Source organism: Prinia subflava, chromosome 3 (genome assembly GCF_021018805.1).
Source record: "Prinia subflava isolate CZ2003 ecotype Zambia chromosome 3, Cam_Psub_1.2, whole genome shotgun sequence".
Lineage (NCBI taxonomy): Eukaryota > Metazoa > Chordata > Aves > Passeriformes > Cisticolidae > Prinia > Prinia subflava.
In genome coordinates, this window is record NC_086249.1 from 8,537,019 (window position 1) to 8,561,755 (window position 24,737).

Below are 24,737 nucleotides of genomic sequence, written 5' to 3' on the forward strand. Positions count from 1 at the left end.
CCAGGGAAATTATGCTAATTTCTAATAGGCAACAAAAGGAACTGTTGAGCATAAAGGCTGTAACCCTCCTTCCAGCCCTTTCATCTAGGAATAAAGGATTTTAGTGGGTTAGTTGAGATTCCTGCCTGCCCACCCAGTTCAGATGTGCAAAGATCATACTTAAAATAATTCACCTAACATACTTCAAGTAGCAACATAACCTTGATTTTAAAAAACATAGAATTGCTGTCTAGAATTTTGATGCCTTTCAAGTATGCAAATCTAGCAAGATCAGTAGCTTATCTACACAAGAATCACAATTTTCATTGTCTTGCTGCTAAATGAAAACCAGCAGACACATAGATGATCTAGCTGAGGATCGTTTTTTCCCCTAAATGAGCTGTAAATGAAGAACCACCATTGGTGGTCTTAACTTCAGTCTGAACAATACTGACATTTTAATGAGAAGCTCTAAGGTCTGCTTCATACTAGGCAACTGGGCAATAGTTACACCTACTTTTCTGGTAAATAAAAGGGATGTAAAAGTATGTACTTCAATCCTAGCAACAGTGTGTGTACAGATGATATAGTTTCTCATCACAACTGTTGAAACCTATCAAAAATTACATTCATAACTCAGCTGTACATTTCCAGAGCTTTTGTTAGAATTCATTAAAAAAAAAAAAAGTTGAACTGATACAGATTTCTCACCTCAATTATTTTCCTGAGTATGCAATAAGAAAATAACCATCTGGCACCACCTTAGAGGGTTCCTCAGCTTTCTGTTGGAAAACACTCCTAGAAAGTCACTGCAGAGCACCAAACAGCCGGTCACGTTTAGGCAGAGAGAGATGGGGACAGAGGCTGCCAAAGCATCAGCTGTGGGGGATACTCAAAATTCCCAAACACAACATTTATTACTCTGTTTCCATACAAAGCACTCATATTTAGCCTTTTTTTTTTTTTTTTCCAAATGGGCTGCAGGCAGTATGGGAATCCACAGGAATTATTTTTGTTTTCCGAAGTTTGTGTTTTAAACGCAATGAGTTTTCCCATCCTAAACAGGGATACAAGATCATTAAATTAAATTAAATAGATTACCTAAAGAGGTCACCCAAACCACAAACTCAAGTCCGAAGCAAAAGATATTATAATGCCTAAGCAACTTCTTGAATTGCAGAGTACAAGGATGAAACCAGGGCAAGACCAAACAGTTCATTTCAAGCTGTGTCCTTTTAGTAAATCTGAATTTTTCTCATGTACCAACAAGAAAGAGGGAAGAATATGTGAAAATAAACTAATTGCAAGCTTTATTTTGTATTTTACAGATGAGATGAATGGTTTCTGGTCTTGACAGTTACAAGATTGGAAGTGACATGGAAGGGCATTTTATTTATCTGGAGAAGAAGTGCAGTGCTAGCAGCCACAACATAAGCTTTTTGACATGTTTCACGAACCACCAGCTGTGCCCCAGAATTGGCATCTTCTTCAGCAGTCAAAACAATTCAGTAGTTTTATGTATTCCCACCAGTTGCCTTTATTCCCAGTCTAAGGTATCAGCTTCCCTCCCACCTGAGCTATTGTACCAGGAAACAGAAATCTTAAATTAATTTTATCTTGATCTCCTACAGCTAAGTAAGACATAGCCTAAGTGTTTTGACTTCAGCAAATAGTTTCTTTGAAACACCACCCACTCAGCTGCCTGAGTCGTCATCTGTGAGAGGCTGAGACTGCAATCAGAGCCCTTAAATGTCGGGAATAAATGCTCTGCTGCACACTTCCCTGAAATCTGACTAATCCCAACTGCTGTTTCACAGGTAAAATATTACCAAGTGACACAAAATAGGGACATTCAGATGCCTGGATGGGATAATAGTTTCAATTACAAATCACTGACTAGGACAAGTCACAAGTTGTAAAGAGGTGTTCCTCCACTTGAACAGCAGTAACTGGCCACAAGAAACAAAAGCTCAAGTTGCTTTCCTGATCACACAGAACCTGACATAATTGGAAGCTATTTACTAATGGCACTAAATTACTTTTATAGCTCTTTACCATCTGATTCAGTACTTCTTCATAGCAACTTCTAACCCAAGTGACCACTGCACCCCTGAAGTTGTTTGTGCCCAGAACACCAAAAAGCTGAGCTGTCACCATTTGCCCTGCCTGGAGTGCTCAGGAGAATCTGCTTTCTTCTGCTGCTTTCTACAGTACTGTTAGTAATACAGCCAAAGTCATCACCTGCAGAAATTACAGATAGTAGGAGAGTACAAGACTCTGCAGTTTACCAGTGAAGGTATGCTGGCTACATAAGCAACTCTGAATGCAAAAATGTTTTGCAGACTCTGAAGACCTCTGAACCAGATGTTGCTACAAACAAGAGTAGGAAAAGGCTTCAAGAATTTGGAAAGTCCATGCATGTTTCCAGAATTCTCATCCCTGGTACAAACCTCCACAGAAACCAATCAGACTCACTGCTTTCCTCTCCCATGTTGCAATTAGGAAAAATTCTCTGGGAAAAAGAGTACAATACCCTTCAGGTACAGCACTGGGCTTCTGCCCTGCCTGCAGCTCCCCAGGGCAGCAGCATCCAGCCCTGGAAATGGGACAACTGTCAAGGCATCGCGCAGCTCCCCGCGCTTCCCAGCAGACACACTGCCTCCAGAGATTTTTCCCCGAAGAAAAAATTAGATTAACATCTGAAAGCACATAATTTTATCTTTGGTAATGTCTCTTCTAATATTGCCACTTTTTAAAACTGTTACATAACCACGTTGTGTAACCAACAAGCTCAACTTCCTTACCAAGCTGCTCCTCTCCCTCCCTCGATCCATCCATCAACCCTGGCATCCTGCAGGGCTCCTGTATGAATTGCACTGCTTTATTTAAATAATATGGTACAATTGTCCTTCATTGTTTTGCCAGGCAGCATTGACCAAAAGAAACTTTACTAAAAATGAGGACTCAAATAGTAGCTGGTGCCACTAAATCCTACTGACTTTGCATATCCAAAGCAACCTGACCTTCAACAGCTGAAAGCTGAAGTCTTCAAAGTACCAACTTGTAAGAGTGACAGTGACTTTGCTTTCCAATGATACAAAAATCAAAATATACTTAAAAGCTCCCTATTTCCAGAAACTTGGCTTTGAATGGAAGTCAGACACGGAGACAACACAATCCTCCAGGCCAGTTTTCTGCCAGACTGGTTATTTTATAAAATTAAAGGTTCATACTCTTCTCCTGGTAGTTGTGCCTGCAACATTCTGCAAAATGCCTAAAGCAAATTAAGTAGAGCAACAGAATCATCGTAACTCAAGTACACACATTATTTTTATATTAAGATGCAAGTTTTCATGTTTTGAGAAATCACCTACAGTAATACACAAGCTAAAAGTAGTTTTAGAATAAGCTGAGATTTGGACAGGTAGGCAACATTCCTAGCTTTGTTTCATCCTGTTCTTGTTTCTGCTACTTAATCAGCTGTTTTTTTCACAAACTCTTCTGCTTTATGAATTTTACAGATAGGAAACAAGGCTAAATTGCTTGTGATTATCTGCTTTTTAAAAGAGCCTAGCAAGTAATTGCCTATCAGTATTATCATAGAGCTTTGAAAGATCTCAGGCTGCTCCATCAGGGAAACAAATTAGAGACAGTAAGCTCAAAAGACACAGCCAAGGTGTTCAGAGACACAAACAAACAGCCGGACCTTTTATGACACTTTATCCAAGGCATTGTCTAATACACATATAAAGGTGGCTCTGTAGAGCCACCAGGTGCTGAGTGCCCTCTGTTCTGTCAGGACACTCAGAGTTCTAGCTGTCTTGCTGGAATTCCACAGACAAGCTGGAGGTAGTACTCAGCTTCTGGTTCACGGTCACCTCGCCTCCAAATGAAAGGCCTGAGGAGCAGCTGAGGCATGCAAGAGCCATCTGTGACTAAACTGCCACCCTAAGTTAAACACTTCCATCCTTTCCCAAGTCTTGACATGAATGTTAAAAACAGTGTAAGAAAGGTTTCTTAGAACTCTATAAATAGAGACAAATCTGAACTTCCATTCTGATTAGGCTTCCTTTGGTGTTCCAGCATGAGTCTTACTTTGAAATTAAGAAAAAAAAACAAGGAAAAAAATTCTAGAGGTTTATCCACCAGTACTCCATTTAGCTTCACACGCTTGTGCACACATGTATTGGGTTTTTTATATCTACAAAGAAGTGACTAGAACATCTGGCCTGGCCCAGAACACATTCACAGATGAAGATAGGCATGCTTTATAACATATGAACATGCATACATTATGAGAAAATGCAAGCGAATTATGCCTCCAATTATATGAACTGAGTACATGCCAGTGATGCAAACAGAGCCCATGCCAGATTTTGGATCTCCACCTGAGATGACACTGGAGAAATCACATTAATCTCAGGTAAAATTACGAGGAAAATCATCAGTTGGTTTGCAAAGCCAAGCGGTGCAGAGGATCCCAAGTCAGCTTCATCAAAATTGAAAGAGATGCGAATTAACACATTAACAATAAAAACATGGAGCATTTTATCAACATACTTTGAGTGCTGTCAACTTGCTTGTTTGAACTTTAAAAGACAGATTAATCAGGAATTTTTGGTTCTATGTAAAAGAGGGATGAAATCTAATCTAAAGTTCCTTTCCAGCCTTAAGTCTCAGAATAATTATATCTACAATTAAAAACCTCACCTAAAAGTGAATCTTTTAAAATATCTAAAGCTTTACTTGCCTTGGAGGTGGGGGGGGGAAGCAATAAATAAAATTATTCATGCCAGCATGGTATACACAGCCATATTTATTAGTTCACTTCCAATTACATAAAGAAAAAGCTGAAGCCATATACAAGTGCTGCTTTAAAATAAAGACAGACTACTGTTTTCTCCAACAGTTTTATTTCAAAAAGTACACAAGTCTGTCATGGAACTACAGCATTTTAAAATTTTGGATTTTGTTTTTTTACAAATTCACTCACAATACCTGTATTTTAAAATACCATTCCCCCAAAAGTGTGAATATAAAAACCTCATACTGAAATTCATATCAATGTTCAAAGTCCATGCTTTGTGCATGAGAAGTGTAATGTAACATCGTAACATATTGGATCCCAGGAAGTTGTTATTGCTCCGATTTCAGCTGAGCTATGCCTCAGTGCTAGGGGACTATTCAACAAAGGGCCCCAAAAAGCACCTATCAAGTGTATAAAACAGGGTTTAAGTGACACAAATAGCATCATATCTTTAGACTGGAACAAAGACCTAGAGTGATCCAGAATATATACACTGCTCAGAACAAAACTAAAAGCTTGTCATGGAAACCAGTAATATACAATATTGAGCATTACAGAAAAACTTGCAATTCAGAAGTCTTACTTGAACTATTAAACAGGAAGCATACATCTAATATTAATGAGACTATCAAGAGCTGAGAAAGACGTATGCGTTGTACATTTCTTTCAAAAGTCATGTTTTACCCCTCCAACAAGGCATTTCTGTGCACCACCCAGTTTTGGAAGAAGTATTTGTTTTTAGGGAAGGAAGTTTCACACAAGTATCTTTAAATACCCACTGCAGAAAGTTGATGAAAACTCTTGTAATATATGGACAAGTGTAACATAACCTCTACAGTATTACAAGTCTAACACTTTATTCACACCATGCTAAAATTGAGGGGTTTCTATATATAGTAGTCCTCAACAGGCAATTTTACAGTCATGACATTAACTAAATGTTTCTTGAGCTCAGAGTATTTACACAATGGTACCACCCTCCCCCCTTTCCCCCACCCCTTAAAAAAAAAACAACAAAAAAAAACAACAAAATGAGACATTAAAAATGCCACCTCCTAACTGGTATATCAGCTGCCATCACTTCCTAAAAGTGTTCTGTCAGCAGAGCTTTCTGTCACATCAGAAACTCACATGTTTAACCAGTTCATCTCTCACACAGCTAGAAGTCCTTGTTAAAATACAGTAGCTGCTTTTGAGAATCATAATCCAGTGTAAGTGAACAATCTAGTGACAAAAGAAATAATTTATAGTAGCAGTATTATGTTTTCATAGTAGTGTTGCATCCACCCCAAAAGGCATGATGACAGCAACTTGAGGCAGAGTTTACCTCAAGTCAGAGGTTCTCTGTTTCAGATAAGGACTGTGTCGGATTCCATTTATTTCATTTTTCCATGCAATTACATAAATAGAAAGACACTGTCAAGGCTGCTAAGCCTAACAGCCAGGCTCTGAGGGCACATCAGGCTGTCCTTCTGCCCATTTATTATTTTGCACAAGCTGACAGAGCATCAAGCATGTGTAAACTCTGCTCCGTGTGCCTTACTGAGACAGGTTTCTGAGTCTGTGTACTAGGGCTTACCTGACTATAAGTTACAGGGTCTCAGGCCAAACTAAAACAAACTAAAAATTAATTTTTAAAAAACCTCAAACCACTAAAAAACACATAGGTCGGCTTAGAACCAAATTTAGTAGGTTTGCTGCCTGGTTCCTTAGGTTTCTAGCTCTCTCTCACTCTGTGATTCAGTTTAGTCTTGCACTCAACTTGTATTTGTAGTAACTATACCCTTTTCATTAAGAAAGGCCTTAGTTTCAAGGTAAACAATCAGTGTATGATTAACGCCTCGGAAGTCTCTTCTAACACAATAATTGGATGCAAAAAAGTTGTCTCCTCATCTATAGTTCTGCAGAAGCTATGTTTGGCACATTTACTAAACCTATCATTTCCCACATAAATAAAAGTCAGTCGTCCCTCTCGTTGGTACAACAACTGAAGAACTTTCAGGAATACAAACACTCAGATCATACATAGCAATTGAAGAGTCAAGTGACATTTTGAAATACAGAACAATACAGAGAGAGACACTGAAGTTCACATCCAAAAATAGGCATGAAGAGGTATAAATAGTACATAAGAATCAAGAAATCAGATCACAGTGTCATATTTTAAGAACTGTACCATCTAAGCACCTGTTCATACAGTATGTTTAGGCACCAGAAATTTCATAAAAACTGAAGTTACAATCAGGCAAAGTTTATTGACAAGGCACACATGAAAGATAAAAAATCTGATCTCTAACAGTATCAGTTTACAATCTAAAAAAGTCCCAAATGTGTAAAACTAATTCTATATTATTTAATAGCCATTCAAGTTTCTAAATTCAGTATGAAGGGTATGTTAAAATCATGAAATTGTTTGAGTTGTAAGGAGCTTAAAGATGACCTTGTACCAACCACTGCCATGGGCAGGGGAATTTCTTTACATTAATAGTGCCAGCCAAAAATTGTGCACCTATTTACAGAGAGGACAAACATTTAGTAGTAAGCCAAAGAATTCATCACAGATCTATAGGCAGCTACAGATAAGCAGATACTAAACCTAGAAGTCTGGGGTAATGTTTTCTCTCACTGTTGCTACACAAATAATACCAACATCTTTCAACAGGCTATTCAGGTTTTTCCTTCATCAACATCAGTGCACATAGCATAATGCATTTACAGTTTTCCAAAATACCTTACAGTTCAACATCCCTAGCCGGAATAAGCTAAAAGAACTCTCCCTCACCTGCTCCCCAGCACAAGATAAAAAACGTAGAAAACAGGAAGGAAGAAAGAATTCAGATTCAAACTGTACTGAGTTTTAAATGGAGCTTTTGCAGGTAAATAACAGTCATCAGAAGCTACCTTAAAGAAGTCCTTAAATACATGTGAAAGTAAGACAAGAAACTGTTGTGTTTCTCCTGTATTGCTTTAAGTTTGCAAAATTGGGAAGAAGCTTTCTCAGTCTTTCAATATGAGATTTGTATCAACAATTCTGGGTACTTATTTCCTCTCACCTACATGAAACTCTTGCTCTCCACAGTCTGAACATTGGTTCAGAATATTTAGGGTTGTTAAAGAGGCAAGAAAAAAATGAGCTTTGAATTCCTTGAAATTCTTACAGCCAGACATTAGCATCGTGAACAAGGACTGACAGCTGCTTAGGTGCATTTGAGAAAAGTTGTTCCACAGTGGTTAGAGCAAGAGGATAGCCATCAAATACCAGTTATTTAACAGGTTTCATCAAATCCACATGGAGCTTCTAGGAAATTGCTTTGGAAAAACCCTAAGAGCACTGCCTTAGTATCTAACCAGGCATTGGAAAATGCAAGGTACAATTAACTTAAAAAATACATTTATAAATGTATAAAGATACATTAATTCATTCTTACTGGGACAGTAACAGTTGGTCTGTAGGTTTTAGAGCTTTGGTACCTCTACCAACAACCTGACAGGACCTCTTGCATCAGATAATAAGTGTTAAGTTATCTGACAGGACCAGAATTAGTTATTGTAGAAAAAATTGTGTTTCAAAGAACTTGCAAAGTTTCCTGTCACACTTCCACTCACTGCCGTTTTAAATTCAGAACAGATTAATTAAATTAATTGAACCAATCAAATAACTGTCTGTCCTTGAAATAAGAGCTCAAGTACTCCAAACAAACATCACAAGGTTAAAGAACCATATAAATACTCAATTTAAACAGAATTCAAAGTCATCCCTTGTATTTCAGCCCCCTGCAACTATACCAGACAGTGGCCAAGTTAAAATATTTCTGTTATTCCACAACTGAGAATAAAGTCTCAGGAATTCTGAAAAACTTCATGGTCTACACATGAAATGCTTTTGTTACTTCTCACTTGTGTCTCACTGTTACACATTCAGAACTGTACATTAGCTGACAGTGTCAGAGCCTCCTCAGCAACCTACCAGAGGTCTAAATACCTTCAGTGTCTGATATTTATTCATGAACTTCAATGCTTTTAGCAAATAGTTCAACGGTCATATGTGAATAAGTCTAAAATTAAATATGAGAATTGGTGGCTTTTCAAACTAACTTGTATAGTTTTTTCAAGGAAAATTTCATGCCAGTGTTTAAATGAGGGATGGAACACAGTAGTTTTCTCTAATACTTAAAATGAACACTTTAAAAAACAGCTTTTAAATTAATAATATTTTATACTATCGACCCATCTTTGCTTTGTGCTGGAATCATCACAGGAACAGCTCCCATTCTACTCAAATTAGGTGCAGCTACCTTTGAAGGTGCAAAGGCTGGGTTTTGAGCAGCAGCACGTTCAAAGTCTTCACTTGGGACTTGGCTGTATGGAGTTTTGGTATATGCTTCCATGTTGGAGGGAGACATTGAGCCCAGGGAAGAACGATTGCTGCCCATGTAGCTGCGAGCTGTAGAACTGCGACTTTTTGGAGGTGGAACATCTTCTCTGAAATGACCAAAACAAACAGTTCAGTCACCATTACTTTAAAACAAATACTCAGGGTTTTTTTCCTACTCTAATGCAGTAGTCAAAAATATCCTTATATTTTCCCTTAGAGTAACAAACCCCCCTCAAACCATCAATAATTCATAGCCTCTAAAATGTTTGCTGAAATTAGACAAACCACAAAAAGTTCTCTGACAAGCCATTAGTGTGTTATAATAAGCTTTCCAGATTAAGACAAATCTCAACTGTTAAGTAACTTATTTGCAGAAATACACATTTAAAAGTTAATCTTCCAATAATACTGCTCAGAAACCAGAGACACACTGTTTACCTGATATCATGATGTACTTCTTTCTCATATTTCTTCTCTCTGTGCTTCTTACAGAAACAGAAGATGATAGAACTCAGTACAGAGAGACCCAGCAGAGTTGCTATAATAGCTCCAACAATTATACCAGCTGTATTTACGGCTAGAATAGACAAATAACAACACTGTTTGTTAAATCTCAAAGTTATAAGACCTTTCTTTTAACATTCAGCCCAGTATGTTTCACATGAGGCAGGTCAATAATACATCACTGAATCAGAGGGGGAGTGCTCAATCACATGCATTTAAAACAATAAGACTTGAAGCAGCACCCACAAGTTACATAACAGCATTGGGGTTTTTAACCTTTTAAGAGTTTAGAGAAAAAGACTGCTCAGTTTTGATACAAGAACACCGTGTGACTATTACACAGCAAACACTTACGAGGGGTGACATTCAGCTCAACAGAACATTCATCCGTGCCAACTCTGTTCGTGGCCACACAGCTGTATCTGCCAGAGTACTCCTGAGAGGCGTTCTTCAGAAGAAGTTCCCCTGTATTTTTATCTACAAACAACAGAAGGCAGAGGTTTACCATTGTCCTAAATGTAATTCTACATTTCACATCCATCTTATTAAACCAGCACATACATCAAATCTTAAGAATGCTATTCGAAAAACATCCAGATTAAAACAGTTTTATCACGCTGTAAAATGTTATTGTTTGTAACTCTTACCCCATTAGAAATGTATTTCACACATTTCACTTGCTCTACCTGCTGAATAAGTTAGGTAGTATCTAGATTCTTCAGAACACACTCAGTGTCCCCAAAACTACATTCACAAGCCCAAAACTAACAGGGCTTTAGTGAGTTACAAGTCACTCTTGCACAATTTCCCACTCATTCTTGTCCAGCACTGACCTTGCCAATTGCCCTTTTTGTTACCATAAGCCAAATTTGGGATGTGGAGAAAGAAGGAGCATAACAACAGTAGCTTAAAGTCTTGAGTGGCACAGAGAAGGACATTAATGATCAACTGATTCATTGTCAAAAGAAGAAATAAGAGACATCAAATAGGAGACCAGGAGTCAAGTTCAAAATGAAGAACAGTATTAGGTTCTTCCTTTTAGTGATTTTTAGAGATCTGTGTTTTTAAGATATTACATACTCTAATAAAGTGCAGAACCTGGAGATTTTTTGCTTGTTTTAAATCAAATTGAAGCCACATCTGAATTCCCTACTGTCCACTTAAGCACAAAAGCAAAACCATCAGCAAGCAGAACTGACATTTGGGCACAGGTGAACATCATGCTGCAGCCTAATGGTAAGAATCTCAACTTGAAACACTTCAAAGCATGAATTAAAAAACCAGAATCAACTCCAGCTTGTTTCAAAGTCAGTTTTGTTAGAGGGCAGACATGACATTTAATCTTGACTCCTATACAGTTATACTAACCCCCAGATGCTTACAAGTCAGGATAAGCCAAAAATACTACTGCAATCTTTTGAAGTATTTCAGAGTAATAAATGAAGTTTGACAGTACTCAACACGGAAGTGGCAGGAAGATGCTGTGCGCCAGAAACTCTCCTCCAGTCATAAGACAAAAGTGGGGATCCTTCTTGTGACACACATTTCAAGGTAACGTCTTTTCCGATCTCCTGTGATCCTTCAATGGAACATTTAGTCCGTGCCGGCTTTACTGATAAACAAAACATCATTGAATTAGTAACAGTCACAATCAAAATGTTTACTAGTTGTATTCTAGTAACCAGTCCATTTTGTGAAAGATAAAGTTTGTGCCACAAACCATTTCAACCCCCAGAAAGACTTTTCTACAAAATACAAGTCAGGAGCAGAACTTCTAAAAATGCTTGTTATTCTAAATATCATTCCCTTCATTTCCTGGAACAGGATTATGCCCACCCCTCCCAAGGCCTCAATAATGACCATAATCACTACAGAATCAGTACAACACTGCCCAACTGGAGCTTTTATTTCAGACACTGAAAATAGCGTGAAATAAGCACATAAAAAGCATCATTGAAAAATTAAGAAAAGAAATTATCTTACCAAGTACAGTCAACTGTATTTTTTGGCTTTGAACTCCAGGAGCCTTCTTCACTTTGCACTGATACGTGCCAGTGTCTGCTGCCTTTAAATTCAGGATATCCAATGAACCATCACCAGATTTGGGATCAAGATTAGAAAAGTGCATTCGCCTAGTCGTAGCAGCATAATATTGATCATAAACCCTGTCTACAGAATACATAATTATCTATAAAGAAAAAAGAAATATGAATCAGAAATCCACTTAGTGTACAAACAATTAAAATAATTCAGTCTCTGATTTGTCAAGTTTCTTTCTATAGTTTCAACCCCAGCAATAAAAGAGATGGATATTAAATATATCCATCTTTGAAGTATCACCACACTCAGCATTATATACTCCAACCAAACACCTGACCAAGTACCAATATGTCAGCACTGACTTCTGACTGAAAGAAAACTGTTTAGAATTGCTCCAATTTCATTCTGCAAAGCCTGCCTACTAATATGAACCATGTTATAAGGCTTTAAAAGACAGGAAAGCATTAGTAACTAAAAGAGTTAACATATTTAAAATTAAGTCCTCATGAATATGTTTTTAATAAAGAAGGTAACGCAGGTACAAAAGCAAAGTTTGATTTTTGGAACTGAAGTGTATTTAATTTGGGAGTTCTTCATTAGAAGGCAAGTTTATAGTGAAAAATGTCTTGGCATTTCATCCTTAATCTAGTATTTCAAAACTTCCACTAGATTTTATGTGACTGGTGCTTCAAAGCAATTTAAGATCACAAGCATCCCAACTCGGAAAGGTGGAAGTTTAAAAAGTCAGTAACAAAACTCATACATTGACCTACTCAAACAACTGAATTAACAATGTGCAAAAAGAAGTCTCTACTTACTATTTGTTCCTTCTTTTGATTATCTGCTGGTATCAATACCCACTCAATATCTAGTGGGCCTTCATCCTCTTCCGAGAGTTCAAAGGTACATGGCAACGTAACTTTCTCTCCTTGTGCTTTTTCAAACATTGACTGGTCAACTGAAGTTATAGTTAGGCTTCTTGTCAGACCTAAAAAGATATATTTTTATGTTTTGAAAACAAGTCACACGCCGTTGTTGACTGAGTGCTCACACTTTTCCTGTATAGAAATCACACCATCAGTCAGACCTGCTGGAGAGCCTGTGCAGACCCTGTCACCCCACACACTGCAAAGTCCCGTGCTGCTCATTTGGAATTACATCCAACAGGCACCTACATCTTTCCAGCTATACCTTTTTTTTTTTTTTTTTGCACAATTCATGTCCCACACAAACCTAAGCTAAACATTTTCAGCAGCAGGTTTTCAAGTCACTATATAATCACCTTACTATCACCGCGGGGCCTGGACAGAAATGAGACTTGGGAGACGGATCTGGGTTCATCGGGCATGCAGGGCAGGAAGGACCACTTTATTTACAAAAACCCACCTTTATACATTTCCTATGAGGCCTGTGGATTGGAGGATGGAATTCCCACCTCCCCACCACACTGGCCAAGGAGGCTGTCATTCAACCTCCCCTTCTCCTTGAGAAGGCATTCATAACAAGGGCAGTGTTTACAAAACATGGTCCTGTGTTTATATTCACGAGAGTGAGAAACTGGACATTTCTCCTTCAATATGAACGCTCGGCAAACCAGGAAAAAACCTCATGGCAACACCTTACCATTACTTCCTCACTGTAAAATGAAAGTATGGAAGAGCAATGAAGTCTGCCAGGATAGACAGAATTCTTGAGAATTCTGAGTTGGAAGTAAAATACTTTAGGTTGAAAGTATGAAACAGCAAGGTAAAACGAAAGTATGGAACAGCAATGAAGTCTGCCAGGATAGAGAGAATTCTTGAGAATCCTGGGTTGGAAGTAAGTTACTTTGCCTTGAGTTATAAAGGCTCAGCTATCTACAGGCAGACAGAGGGCAAATTAATCTTTTCCAAAAATCTCAATTAGTTTTTTGCATTTGTTTGCCTTTTCTGCTTGTCTTACTCCTCTAAAAAGGCTGTGCAATTCTTATCTGCATGCCTCTAGGCAAACATGCTTCCAAACAACAATTTTTTCTCAATTCAACCCTAAAAAAGAGTCCATAAAGTGACACAAAAAGGAGCTACTCAAAAGTCCTGAAGCAAGATTCCCCCTATTACACCACAAACACAGGCTTCTCGCAGGCTTCCCGTACATCAAGTGTAAAGGCTTGCCCATCACAGCCAGGACCTGCAAAACACACCCTTTGCTCATGATGGAAAAAGGTTTGGCACTGTTACATCCACTGGATTGTCCACCTTGCTGGAAACCAAGCTCATATTTTCAGTCATTTTATGTGTGCAGGTTGCTAGACGGACACACAGACATGACCACAGCCACAAGAGCTGCAAGGCCATCAGGAGAGTGGACAGTGTGAGGAAGATAGATGGCTTTGTGCCTTTTACAGACATAAAGTAACAGCCTCAGATGAAAAAGTTTAAAATCCTTTTACACAGTGCTTTTATGTTCTAACTTGCACTTCTCCATATAGTAAAGGAGCTCCAGTGCAGTAGGAGCATCCTGCAGTAGATCATTGAATATGGTGTGTTGGAAAGGACCCAACAGATATTTTTCTGCTTTATTAAAATTTGCTCTCTAGCAAGTCTTTTAATTCTGTTCCTGATGACAAAACAATGGGATCTTTAACAGCTATTTTAAAAAATCCTTTAGGAAGAGAAATCACTTGACATACTAAATTTCGGGCTACAGCCTGCAAGAAAAGCCTTCACAATAGTTGACTACTAACGAACTAGGTAGGATTATTATGTTTCCTGCCATTCATGGTATTACTTTTCATTACATTACCTTCAGTCTGGGAGGAGGGGGAAGAGGGTAAAAAAAAAAAAAAAAAGAAACACCAACCAAAAAAACCCCACATCAACTCAAGGTAGGAAAGACATTTACGTGTAATGTCTCTTACCAACAATATACACCTTTTCATTTCAAAGACAACTCTAACAGGTTTGTTACACCTCTTTTCTGACCACAGTAAACAGATTTGAACAATTAATTCTCTGCTACTAGGTTGAATTAATACTGTTCCCTAAATAACAGTGATCTCTATGAATACCAGTTAACTTGTCACAATCCTATCCCCTCCTAAAGGATCTTTTCAGATTTCCAAACTAGCCATTCTAAACCTCTGAATAAGCAAAGACAACACTAATACTTCTGTTTATGGGTAGATTTAAAGTACATTCATCTTTCCATAACACACAGTAGCACTTACATTATTCAGGTAAATTCCTAAACTGTTTTTTCAGCGACTTCCATACTCTTCTGTTTCCCTTTCCCCCATGGCCTTACAGATTAGCAAACTGTAATACAATAGTCTCAAATTCATCTCCAAATTGCACCTTCAACATTACTATATTGAAGAAAAGGGATGTGAGTACAGCTTAAGTGACTGATAATGAAATACATCATGATGTTACTTACTTCCTTAAAAGCCTCAAATCTGTAGCCTGGGAAATTAGAAGCTTTCATTCTGAACTAAATCACTGAAGCAGAGCTGCTGCTCTGTGGCAGCATCTCCAGTCACAGTCACTTTGTCACCTGAAGTTCCACAACAAAGGACCACAGCACACACATTTGCTTCCCCCTCCTCACAAGAGAACCTGCTGAGAATTTCACAAATGGGACAATAATTCATGTAAGAGCAACACTCTGCTTTTTCACAGCAGATAGTAGGTAACAGAATTCATACTCTAAGGACACTATGACATATCCCTACTACTAAAAAGTATCAGCCTCTATATTTTCAGTTAATACCTGCTGAAACACAACATGGCCAAAACAAACTGGACAGATGAGTACCCATATGTTGATTTTTTTGACTACTTTTCTAAACAAATGAGACTTGTACGATCAATGTTTTATTTCTCTCCGTTGTCAGCTGTTACTTGTTCATCTCTTTGACAATTTCAAACAAATATAAAAGCAGAAATAACAGCCCAGTATAACTAGAAGTGCCCCTAGTACCCATTTGTACTGACATAGCTAAGAAGCTTTAGATTCTTCAACTATCTCTTGCCTCTTCATGGCCAGACAGCTCATGTGAGTATAATTTCAAAGTGGACATTGCACAGTTTCATGGCAGAACACTGAGGAAGTGGCAACTGGGAAGAAAACTTCCATTTAAAGCTGGAAGTGCTACATTTCAAAGACACACTCCTAGGAAACTAGACACCAGTCACCCCACCTATCACTGCCTGGCAGCTTGGTCCAAGAGCTTTAAAAGCCACAAATAGCAAACGTTTCAGTTTCAACTGCAGCACTCATTTCTCTGATCCAAACATATAAATTGACATAGTAACCATGCGCCAAAAAAAAGTAGAACCTGAAGAGCCTTGCCCAAAATAGAAGACTGTCATAAAAATCTTTTTAAAGTTTTGATTTTTGATACTTTTGAAGGCCAAGCAGTATTTTCATGCACAATGACTGCATGTAAACATATCAATGAAAGCTAAAGCACACAATCCTCAGGATAACGCTCAACAATCATTCCTGCACGTGAAGCTTCCATCACACACTAGCTGCTCAGAGAGGTACTCAAACATTAGTCTGAGCCTTCTAATTATCAGTTTTTCCATAAATCTCAAAATTCCTTTGTTACTGCACATCTCCCAACACCTCTTTCTCATTATACTAGTGTTCCACATTCTTTTTCTTACACTAAGGCTGCAAACACAAAGCTTTTTTCCACTTTTTTTTTTTTTTTTTTTTTTTTTTTTTTTTTTTTTTTTTTTTTTTTTTTGAGTCAACATCAGCATGCAGAAGCAGCAAGCATCTCAATTAAGGTACATGTCACAGCTAGCTGAGCTTGGACTGAGCATTAGCAACACAAGGGAGGGGCAGGTAATACTAGCTGGAGATCCCTTCAGCAGGGAAGACACATCTGCTGCCAGATATGCTGGAGAAGGAGGCTTGGCCAGAATTGACATGTCAGAGGTTGTCAAGGGTCCTCCAATCCTTCTTATCATCACCAATAGTGCCTTTTCTTTTTTGTTCTTTTCTCGCTTAATTATTACCTGCTATTAAAGAGACCTGGAGCAAGTCAAGCGTGACTAGAAAACTCCAGGGGCAAAGGAGGCCATGGGATCCCAGGTGACGCTTGCTCTCCTTGCTCTTTTCCTGTGAGAGGGAAAAGGTTGTAGAGACACACCCTTCAAGTTTAGAACTCACTACAGGACTGGCACTGCAAGGAGCACTTTAACTTTCATGGCCACGAGTACCCCTGAGAAACAAGAGCTGCCAAGTTAGAGATGGGATCCACTCGAGCAAGGGGGTTATGAACAACCTCATCAGAGCTGGCAACGAGCACTGGAAATGAGAGACCTCCCAGGGAATGTTCATAGAACTTTGCAGCCAGGGAGGGAATAAATAGAGACTGAGCCATGGCAAATACCTGGGCCAGGCTGCTGAAGGCAGAGACCCTGGTGAGGATAAAGCATGTTGAAAGGGAAGCCACCTACAGCACCTGGACACAGAACTGACACCAGAGTGAGGCATTTTGTCATGAATGGACACAAGGTTTTTAACAAAGCAGGGTGTGAAGAACAGCAGGTGACCTGCCCTCTACCTGCAGGAGCAGCCAGAACACAAAAAGCTGTTCTACAGGACAGACAACAGGCTGCCTAAGAGCTTGTGGGTCAGGATTAAAGGAAAGGACCGTATGGACATCACAGTCAAAGTTTGTCACAAATCACCTGATTGGCATAAGAAAACTGATGAAAACTACTCCAGCAGTTCAGAAAGTTTCTAAAAATGACAGAGACTGGTTACTATTTCACCTCTGTGACATCTACTAGAAGTGCAACACAGCAGGAGACAAAACCTAAGAAGAGGTTTCTGAAAGATTTCAGGGAAAAACAGCACCAAATGAGTCAATCTCCATTTGATACTTTATTGAAATTACTTTCAAGGAAAAACCCTAAGAACTTGCTGGGCATGGGATCAACAGCAGCCTTTGACTGTGAAACAGTGAAGTTTAAAATCCTGAGAGGAGGAAGGCAAATCCAGCATAGACCCTGCACTTCTTATGAGCAGGCTGACTTACCCAGTAGCTGGAGTTCTGTGGGATCCAGTTCTAAAAAGCAAAAGAGCTCAAGAAAACTGGGGGAGGGGAGTGGTATTTAAGGATAATTGTTAACCACACCAGGAGTACATCCCAAAACCCAGCAAAATAAACAGATCAATCAGCAGCTTGGCCTTAGGAGGAAGAAGCAAGAACAGCCTGCCAGGGGAAGAATACACAAATATTGCCCAGGCATGCAGCACCCCTGGCAGGGAAGTCAAAACACAACCAAAGCTGCAAGCAGCATGGAACTCCAGTGCCACATGAAAACTTTCCACTATTATACGAGCAGGAAAGAATCAGACAGAAAAATAGGACAGGTGACAGCTGATACAGAGAAGACCAAAGTACTTAGTGTTGATGCTGTTTGGAGCAGAAGGTTGGACGTGACTGAGGTCACGTCCAACACAAACAATTCTGCAACTGCATTAAAGATCTACATGAAGCCAACACAGAGAATGACAAGATGACATTTTCTCCATTTTTCCTAAGATTTAACCCTCCAGTTTCCATTCAAACCAGGAGATTCTATTTATTTCATTCCCCTAGTATGCTCCTCAAAACTTGAGTGGATCCACTGTGGTATCCAACTGCTAGTACATGACAGGCAGACATTTTATCACAAGCTGAAGGAAGGTCTGTATTTGTTTTGGTTAGCATGGTTTAATGAATAAAATTCCAGACCCTTTTCAGACACCTTTTGTGTTTTAGACACATATGTGGCTCAAGTAATTTATCCCACTTATTCAAATATGTTTAGCATTAAAATATCTAATTTCTAACTGCAGCAAATAAATCATTGCAAAGTGTAGACTCAGAAGCACACAAGTTTTCTCTTCAAAGTCAACCTTGCAGTGCACCTGATCCAAATGACTGTATACCGTTTTCAAAGTATTTTGCAAGGAGGACATGTGCCATATTCAGCTGTGGCAAACAAAACAATGAATATTTGTGACTGGATGAGAATAGACAAGCACCCTTTCCCTTGATGAAAAATATTAAGTATTATCCCTTACAAAAGTTTGTATTAGAAGAAGTAAGAAGAGGTCAATACATTTTCTGGATTCAGAACATTCAGATTTAAGTTTCTTAAGGCGGAATAAAATACTCTTTTTCAGGGGATCTGACCCTAAAGAGCATTGCAAACTATATCTGTTTGACTGAACAAGTTTTTCATATGATTTCTGAGGGGGTGCAAACCTGTAGACAATCTTTAGAAAAACTCTCTCCCTTCCGAATAGCTGAACTTACCTTTAAGTAAGTTCACTCTGTTTAGCAAACTACATTATTATTAAGAACAATCTAGGGAAACCAAAATATTTTATGGAATCTGATAGAAGCTGTTTTCTAGTATAAAAGAATCTTTAAAACAGAAAGCAGACACAAAATTAAAATGGAGCAAAGCTTTCTTCATTCCAACACAGACATAAGCAGAGCTGTGATATACACTAATAACAGAAAGCAAAGTATTAGATGAATTACTTATACTTTTAATATTTTCTTATTTAATTGGCACACACTGAAATTCTGCATTGCTGGCTTACACAAATGTAATGTGCATCTAAATTTGGCATGAATGTTTCTGGCATCAGATAGGGCTGTGCCACAGAAGGGTTATGTAACCTGGCAGACACAGTCCCTCCCTAGATGAGGAACAGGACAGTTTCTTCACAGAGCAAGAGTTGAGTTCAGAGATGCTGCTGTACTTAGTGTGATCCACCTGCAACTGCATCTTCAGAGTACTTTACTATCAGGCTTTCCAAACCAGTCTTGTTTGCCAATACCTGACTGCAAACAAGCAGAGGCTCTAAATATATAAATGCTTTTTTTGACAGAACGTGTCCTTAAGTAGCAAGTTGATCACAACCAGAAATGCACATTGTGGCTTTGAGAGCCACAAGCTATAAAATTCACAAAAGAGACACTTCAGCTTAGACTTTTCTTTCAAATGCAGATTTGAGACGTATCTGTGATCAAACCTTTTCAACAGGCAGATCTTGGTCTCAAAAACTACCTCCTCACCATCCCCGTTTTATTTCTGTATATGCCTCTTCTCAGTACTTCATCTCCTACTTTTCTCAGCTGGCTGTAATGACTTTACAGAACAAAAGTTTCCCAGCTGTCCCCTTTCCCACCTTTACCAGGAGAGAAGTTCTACAAAATCATTTCATTCAAACCTGCACTTCTGAACTTGGGGGCTGTAGCAGTGAGTGAGCCAAGTTTACACCCTTAGCAAGCAGGGAGTATGCAGGGAGGAAGGTAAACACGGAGGAGCGCTGGCTCCTAACACTTCCCGGTGTTTAGGTGTTTACTGCCACTATCTAACACAGACACGAGTCTCCAAGGCTGAAATCCCCACAAGCAGCCACCATCCCACAATCATCTCCTGCTTCCTCACAACACCAAACATCAGCAAAGGCAAGGCCTGCAAGGCAGGGCCTGCTGATCAAGTAACTGGATTAAAAGCTGCCTTCACAAAGGAATAAAGGGAAACAAATATTTGGAATTACTTCTTTTAGGGGTTTTTGCAGCACCCAGAAGCTGAGTCACATCGGCACAGCTGAGATGGCCACAAAGCTGCAGTTATGCTGTTTTGCCACAGTTTATCACAAGTGAAAAACAAAACCACATCCTAAATTTATCAGTGAGACACCTCACAAAAAAAAAAGGCCCCAGCTTCAGATTTGGATTCTCAGCTTCTACATCTACCCAGCACAGTTACAGCTTTCAGAACCTTGGGCCCAAAACAGTATGAAGCTTTGCTGACTCTAACTCTTCACATGTCATAAACTCTGCAACATAAAGAACAGCCCCTAAACAGTATCTTTTAACTTAGTAAACACTAAAGGAACAATGTCAATAAAAAGGAAGTTTAATAGAAGGGTAAAGAAAAGTTAATAGTCTTCCGTTTAGAAAGCAAATTCAATAGACTTGGGGATTTTTGATATGAGAATGAAATTCAAAAATGTTTCATGACAGATTCCAAAACACATATTAGCTCAATACACAATCTATTAATTTAGCCAGGTATCTATGTATCAGAGAATATTCAGGGTTCACAGTAACTCAACAGAGGTAAAACCAGCAAGAGATGAAGGATGGGAACAAGTAAGCAATTGGTCAGGAACTAACAAAAGATAATAACACAGCAGTAAATAAAACAAGAGAAGAAAAAGTCACACAGCATTACTGCATCTGAATCCATGTATCTAAAGAGTTTTGGTTTTAGTACATTCTAATTTTAGAACTCCACAAAGAATTCAGTTTTAAGGATAATCCCATGCTGATAAAGGGAAATCACAAAGCTTTTCCTGACAAAGAAAGTACTGTCCTGCTAATATCAAGTGTTAAACAGTTACTGTTTAACATGCTCCACAGACCACATTTTTTCCATGCTTCACACCCTAAGCGCTGTTATCATACAATGCAGTGATACAAATTCAGAGATAAGCACAGTTCACTGTAGTGGTAAAAACACCCCTCAAAACAAAACACTTTAGCAAAAGGAACAAGCCTACTTAAACTTTAAATTTCCAGGGCTAGTGACATTAATGTACCAAGTACTCTTCTACTTAAACCTCAAAAAGACCCAGTGCAAAAAGGTTAGAGAGAAGATAAAAACTGCCTTTCTACACTAGTCTAATCCACTAGGCAGAACACTGGTTAATCCTGAAAGACAATAAAATTAAGACAAAAGATGTTCACCCCTGCATTTCAGACCTCCCAGGTCAGTGCTCTCTAAACTGGAGTCACAGATCTTAGTGAAACTCTCCTACTGTGCAGAAAACATACAGTTTATGGAGCCAGAGAAAGCAAAGACAGCCCAGGAATAAAAGCACTCACCTAGGAGAGACTTGGCTCCACACAGTGTCTCCTCCTTCCTAGTTCATTTAGTCCCAGACTAAATATAAAAGCAGTTCAGGAAACTAAATCCACGCAATTTTTTGTAGAATTTTGCAGCAATTTTTTAAGGAAAGAGCTAGAATTTTATACACTTAATGTTAGTAGGGGCAAGATTTTTAAAAGTCTCTCTTGTGTATTGCATCTCACTACCTCACCAACAGCTCAAAGATGCTGAGTGACCTAACTCCCCGTTTTCAGAACACTTTTTCCACAGATGGTACAGATAAAAGACTTACATGCATGAAATAAGTTTTACTTCTTCTGAGCAGGCTGCGGGAGAAGCACCACTCCTCTGAGGCACATTTACTAGAATCCTCAAATCCTTTGTCAAATCACATGAGTTTAAAAAAAAAAAAAAAGACAAACTGACTACACACACTTCTTCAAAGACAAAAAGAAAATCTTTTTCAGTCTGGATGTCTTGTGACAGCATTAAATTAATAAATAGCTCCAATTCATGTAGTGCAGGTGCAGCATACCCCTGCCCCCGTTTAAAAGGTACTTTTAATGGTGCCCCATTTAAAGGCACAATTAAGTTACAAGTTACAGACCCTCTCAATCTAATAAAAAAAATTCTTAACTTTAAGGCTTATATAAACAAAACTACCAATAACCCCAACTCTGCAAATAACATAACATGAACTTAATTTCACTCCTCACCACAATTCACTGGGATCAGCAGAAACTTACGCAACTATGCGTAAAAATGTAGAAATCACAGGCTAAAACTTTAATTATCTTTTTTTCTTTTATTTACCCACAACTTCTGTTTTTTCCTCAACACACCCTTTGCCTTCACATTTTCTCCAACACCCCTTCCCTTTTTCAACTGTCCTTGTGCTCCCTACTTGTTCAGCACATTCTTGGAGCTTTTGGGTAGCTAAACCCAAAGCCAGCAGCCCGTATCCTAGCAACTGCTGGCTGATGACCTTCCTGAGAGGGACGTGCTTATCAAGTGGAGAGAGGGGGCATTCAGATCTCCTTACTGAAGGGAAGGATAAGCTTTCGGGAGGCAACCCAAAGGGGGAGGGGATAGTGTAACACAAACTGGGATTAAGTATAGTTTTAAGCAGAGCGTTTAGCCCTGTGTCTACAGAAGATCACAATGAGTTCCAGGTTTTCTGCGGTATCAGCTGGATGGACTTTGGCAGCAGCTGCAGGAGGCTGCTGTGACACAGGGGAGGGGAGAAGGAATCCGATGCCATCGCTGGAAGGGGCACCAACCACAGCAGACACACCAGAGGTAACCACATCACATCTGTAATGCGGGCAGGTGTAATGTGACGCTGTACCTTCAGACTGGACTTCAGAGCCTCTAAGGAACCATCTAGAAACAGCACTGAGAAGTGTAAAATGAAATGAAGGCCAACCACTACAACCACTGTGTTCAGTGAACACAGAAAAAGATCAGAGCTCAAATCCTGGCATGACTTACACAAAATCGTGCCCCTCCTCTACCAAATCTGCAAAGGTTGTTTTGCCTTTAGCTCTGCAAGTCACGGACGGATATTGGAGGCTTACACAGTCACTAAGCAATCAAGCCACATGATTCGATCTTTTTCCTGCCAATTTGATGGCATTTAAAAGGGAGCTCAATGAAGCAGCTCGCTGGCAGTGTGAATGCATTGGGCACATCTGTCAGTCAATGCATCAGGGAGTTCACTGCAATCCAACACTTAACTGAGCAGCCATATTATTTTCACTTGAGTAAAGAGGCTTTGGCTCTTCCGAGCTACTGAACAAGCAATGCTTTTTTCCTGGTACATGCAAGTTTTGCATTAAGATTGACAACTATCTGATTCAGTAGCACAGAGTTGATTTGGGGCTCTTCGCTTGTTGCTGGTTTTGGGGGGGGGTTGTTTGTTTTGGTGTTTTTGTGTGTGTTTTGGGGGGTTTTTGTTGTTTGTTTAAATATAAAGATGAAGCATCACAATGACTGAAAAATGTCTTGTCTGCCTGCTCTTGTTTCCCTCCCTGCCCCACTCCCACCATGTAACAGACAGAAAGAAATAAGCTCAAAGAACTAGAATATCCATCTAATAAGCCACAAGGTTAACTAATAATCTAAAAAATTAGGGAGACTTTAAACATATATATTTATATACACACACATATATACAGGTTAATTTTTACATGTCTTAAAACACTGAGATTAAATATTCCTTGTAGCTTATAGTGTTAATACATATAAAACGAAGAACTGAAGATGCAGGGTAAGTGAATATAGGAAACTTCCTTATGCAAACTAATTCTGCACAAGTTCAAACCGTTGAGAATGTATCAAATCCTCATCCTTTCCTCCAGCACACCAAATAGTTCTTGTTGACTAATCATATTTCAGCATACTAAGTGTACAGGCTTTAGCTGTAGGGCATGAAAAACAAATCTGTTAAAAAATGTAGCAGCAAGTGCAACTACAAAACTTGAAACTATCAAGTACCTCAGATGCTTCTTGACAGCAGCTAAAGGACATCAGAATACCAGTGAATGGCTCCAGTGTAAAACCAACAAAGCTCCAAATCTTGCCTCTTTATCAAGTTTTGAACACATGGCACACTAAGTAGGTGACATTTAAATAAATTAATAAATAAACAATATCAATAATATATTCCACCCATGTGCATTTGAGGTTCCAGCCGACACCTCTTTGCTATAATTCAGACTTGAACTCATTGAGTCAGATCAGGAAAAGGAACAGGCAGAAAACTGACCTCACAAAAAATTTATTCTTTTTATAACTTTTAAACTCCCTGAACTAGCTCACCATGGAGCCAGATGAATGCCAGGTATAACTTCAAATGGGATGCAAAAATAATCTTTGAGGTGACATCTAGACATTTGACTGATTGTCTGATTTAGCCATGCAGTCTTACTCCTCAACCAAGATCTCCTCAGGCCAAGGTTTTACAGGTATTTCCCTACTTTGGGAGAATACTGATCAAACTGAACAAGTTTTCCTCCTAATGCTCTTCTGCCATCCTTCCTGCCACTCATTCCTGCCCTGTACCAGGACAAATTGGTGGCAAAACACTTTCTTGTTTCAAATCATGTGATCTAACCAGTTAAAAAATTAAAGT

At 38.9% G+C, this 24,737-nt stretch overlaps 1 protein-coding gene and 1 long non-coding RNA gene across 3 annotated transcripts in view; one reads left to right on the forward strand and one right to left on the reverse strand.

Annotated features, from left to right (window-relative positions):
- LOC134548807 (uncharacterized) overlaps positions 1–5,759 on the forward strand; it is a 25,852-nt gene extending 20,093 nt beyond the window's left edge. Inside the window, exon 2 of the long non-coding RNA XR_010079900.1 lies at positions 1,308–5,759. This is a non-coding gene — a long non-coding RNA (uncharacterized LOC134548807). The remainder of the gene's footprint in view (positions 1–1,307) is intronic.
- Positions 1–24,737, reverse strand: part of CXADR (CXADR Ig-like cell adhesion molecule) — a 33,540-nt gene that overhangs the window by 3,957 nt on the left and 4,846 nt on the right. The window contains exons 2-7 of one of the 2 annotated variants that reach the window (XM_063393884.1): positions 12,524–12,693; positions 11,649–11,853; positions 11,122–11,277; positions 10,020–10,142; positions 9,600–9,738; positions 9,082–9,268 (exon numbers count right to left, since the gene is read on the reverse strand). In XM_063393884.1, the coding sequence (XP_063249954.1) occupies positions 9,082–9,268; positions 9,600–9,738; positions 10,020–10,142; positions 11,122–11,277; positions 11,649–11,853; positions 12,524–12,693 (980 nt within the window). Of the gene's footprint in view, positions 1–4,777; positions 9,269–9,599; positions 9,739–10,019; positions 10,143–11,121; positions 11,278–11,648; positions 11,854–12,523; positions 12,694–24,737 lie in introns of those variants that run through there. The other variant, XM_063393883.1, reaches the window with a different exon arrangement.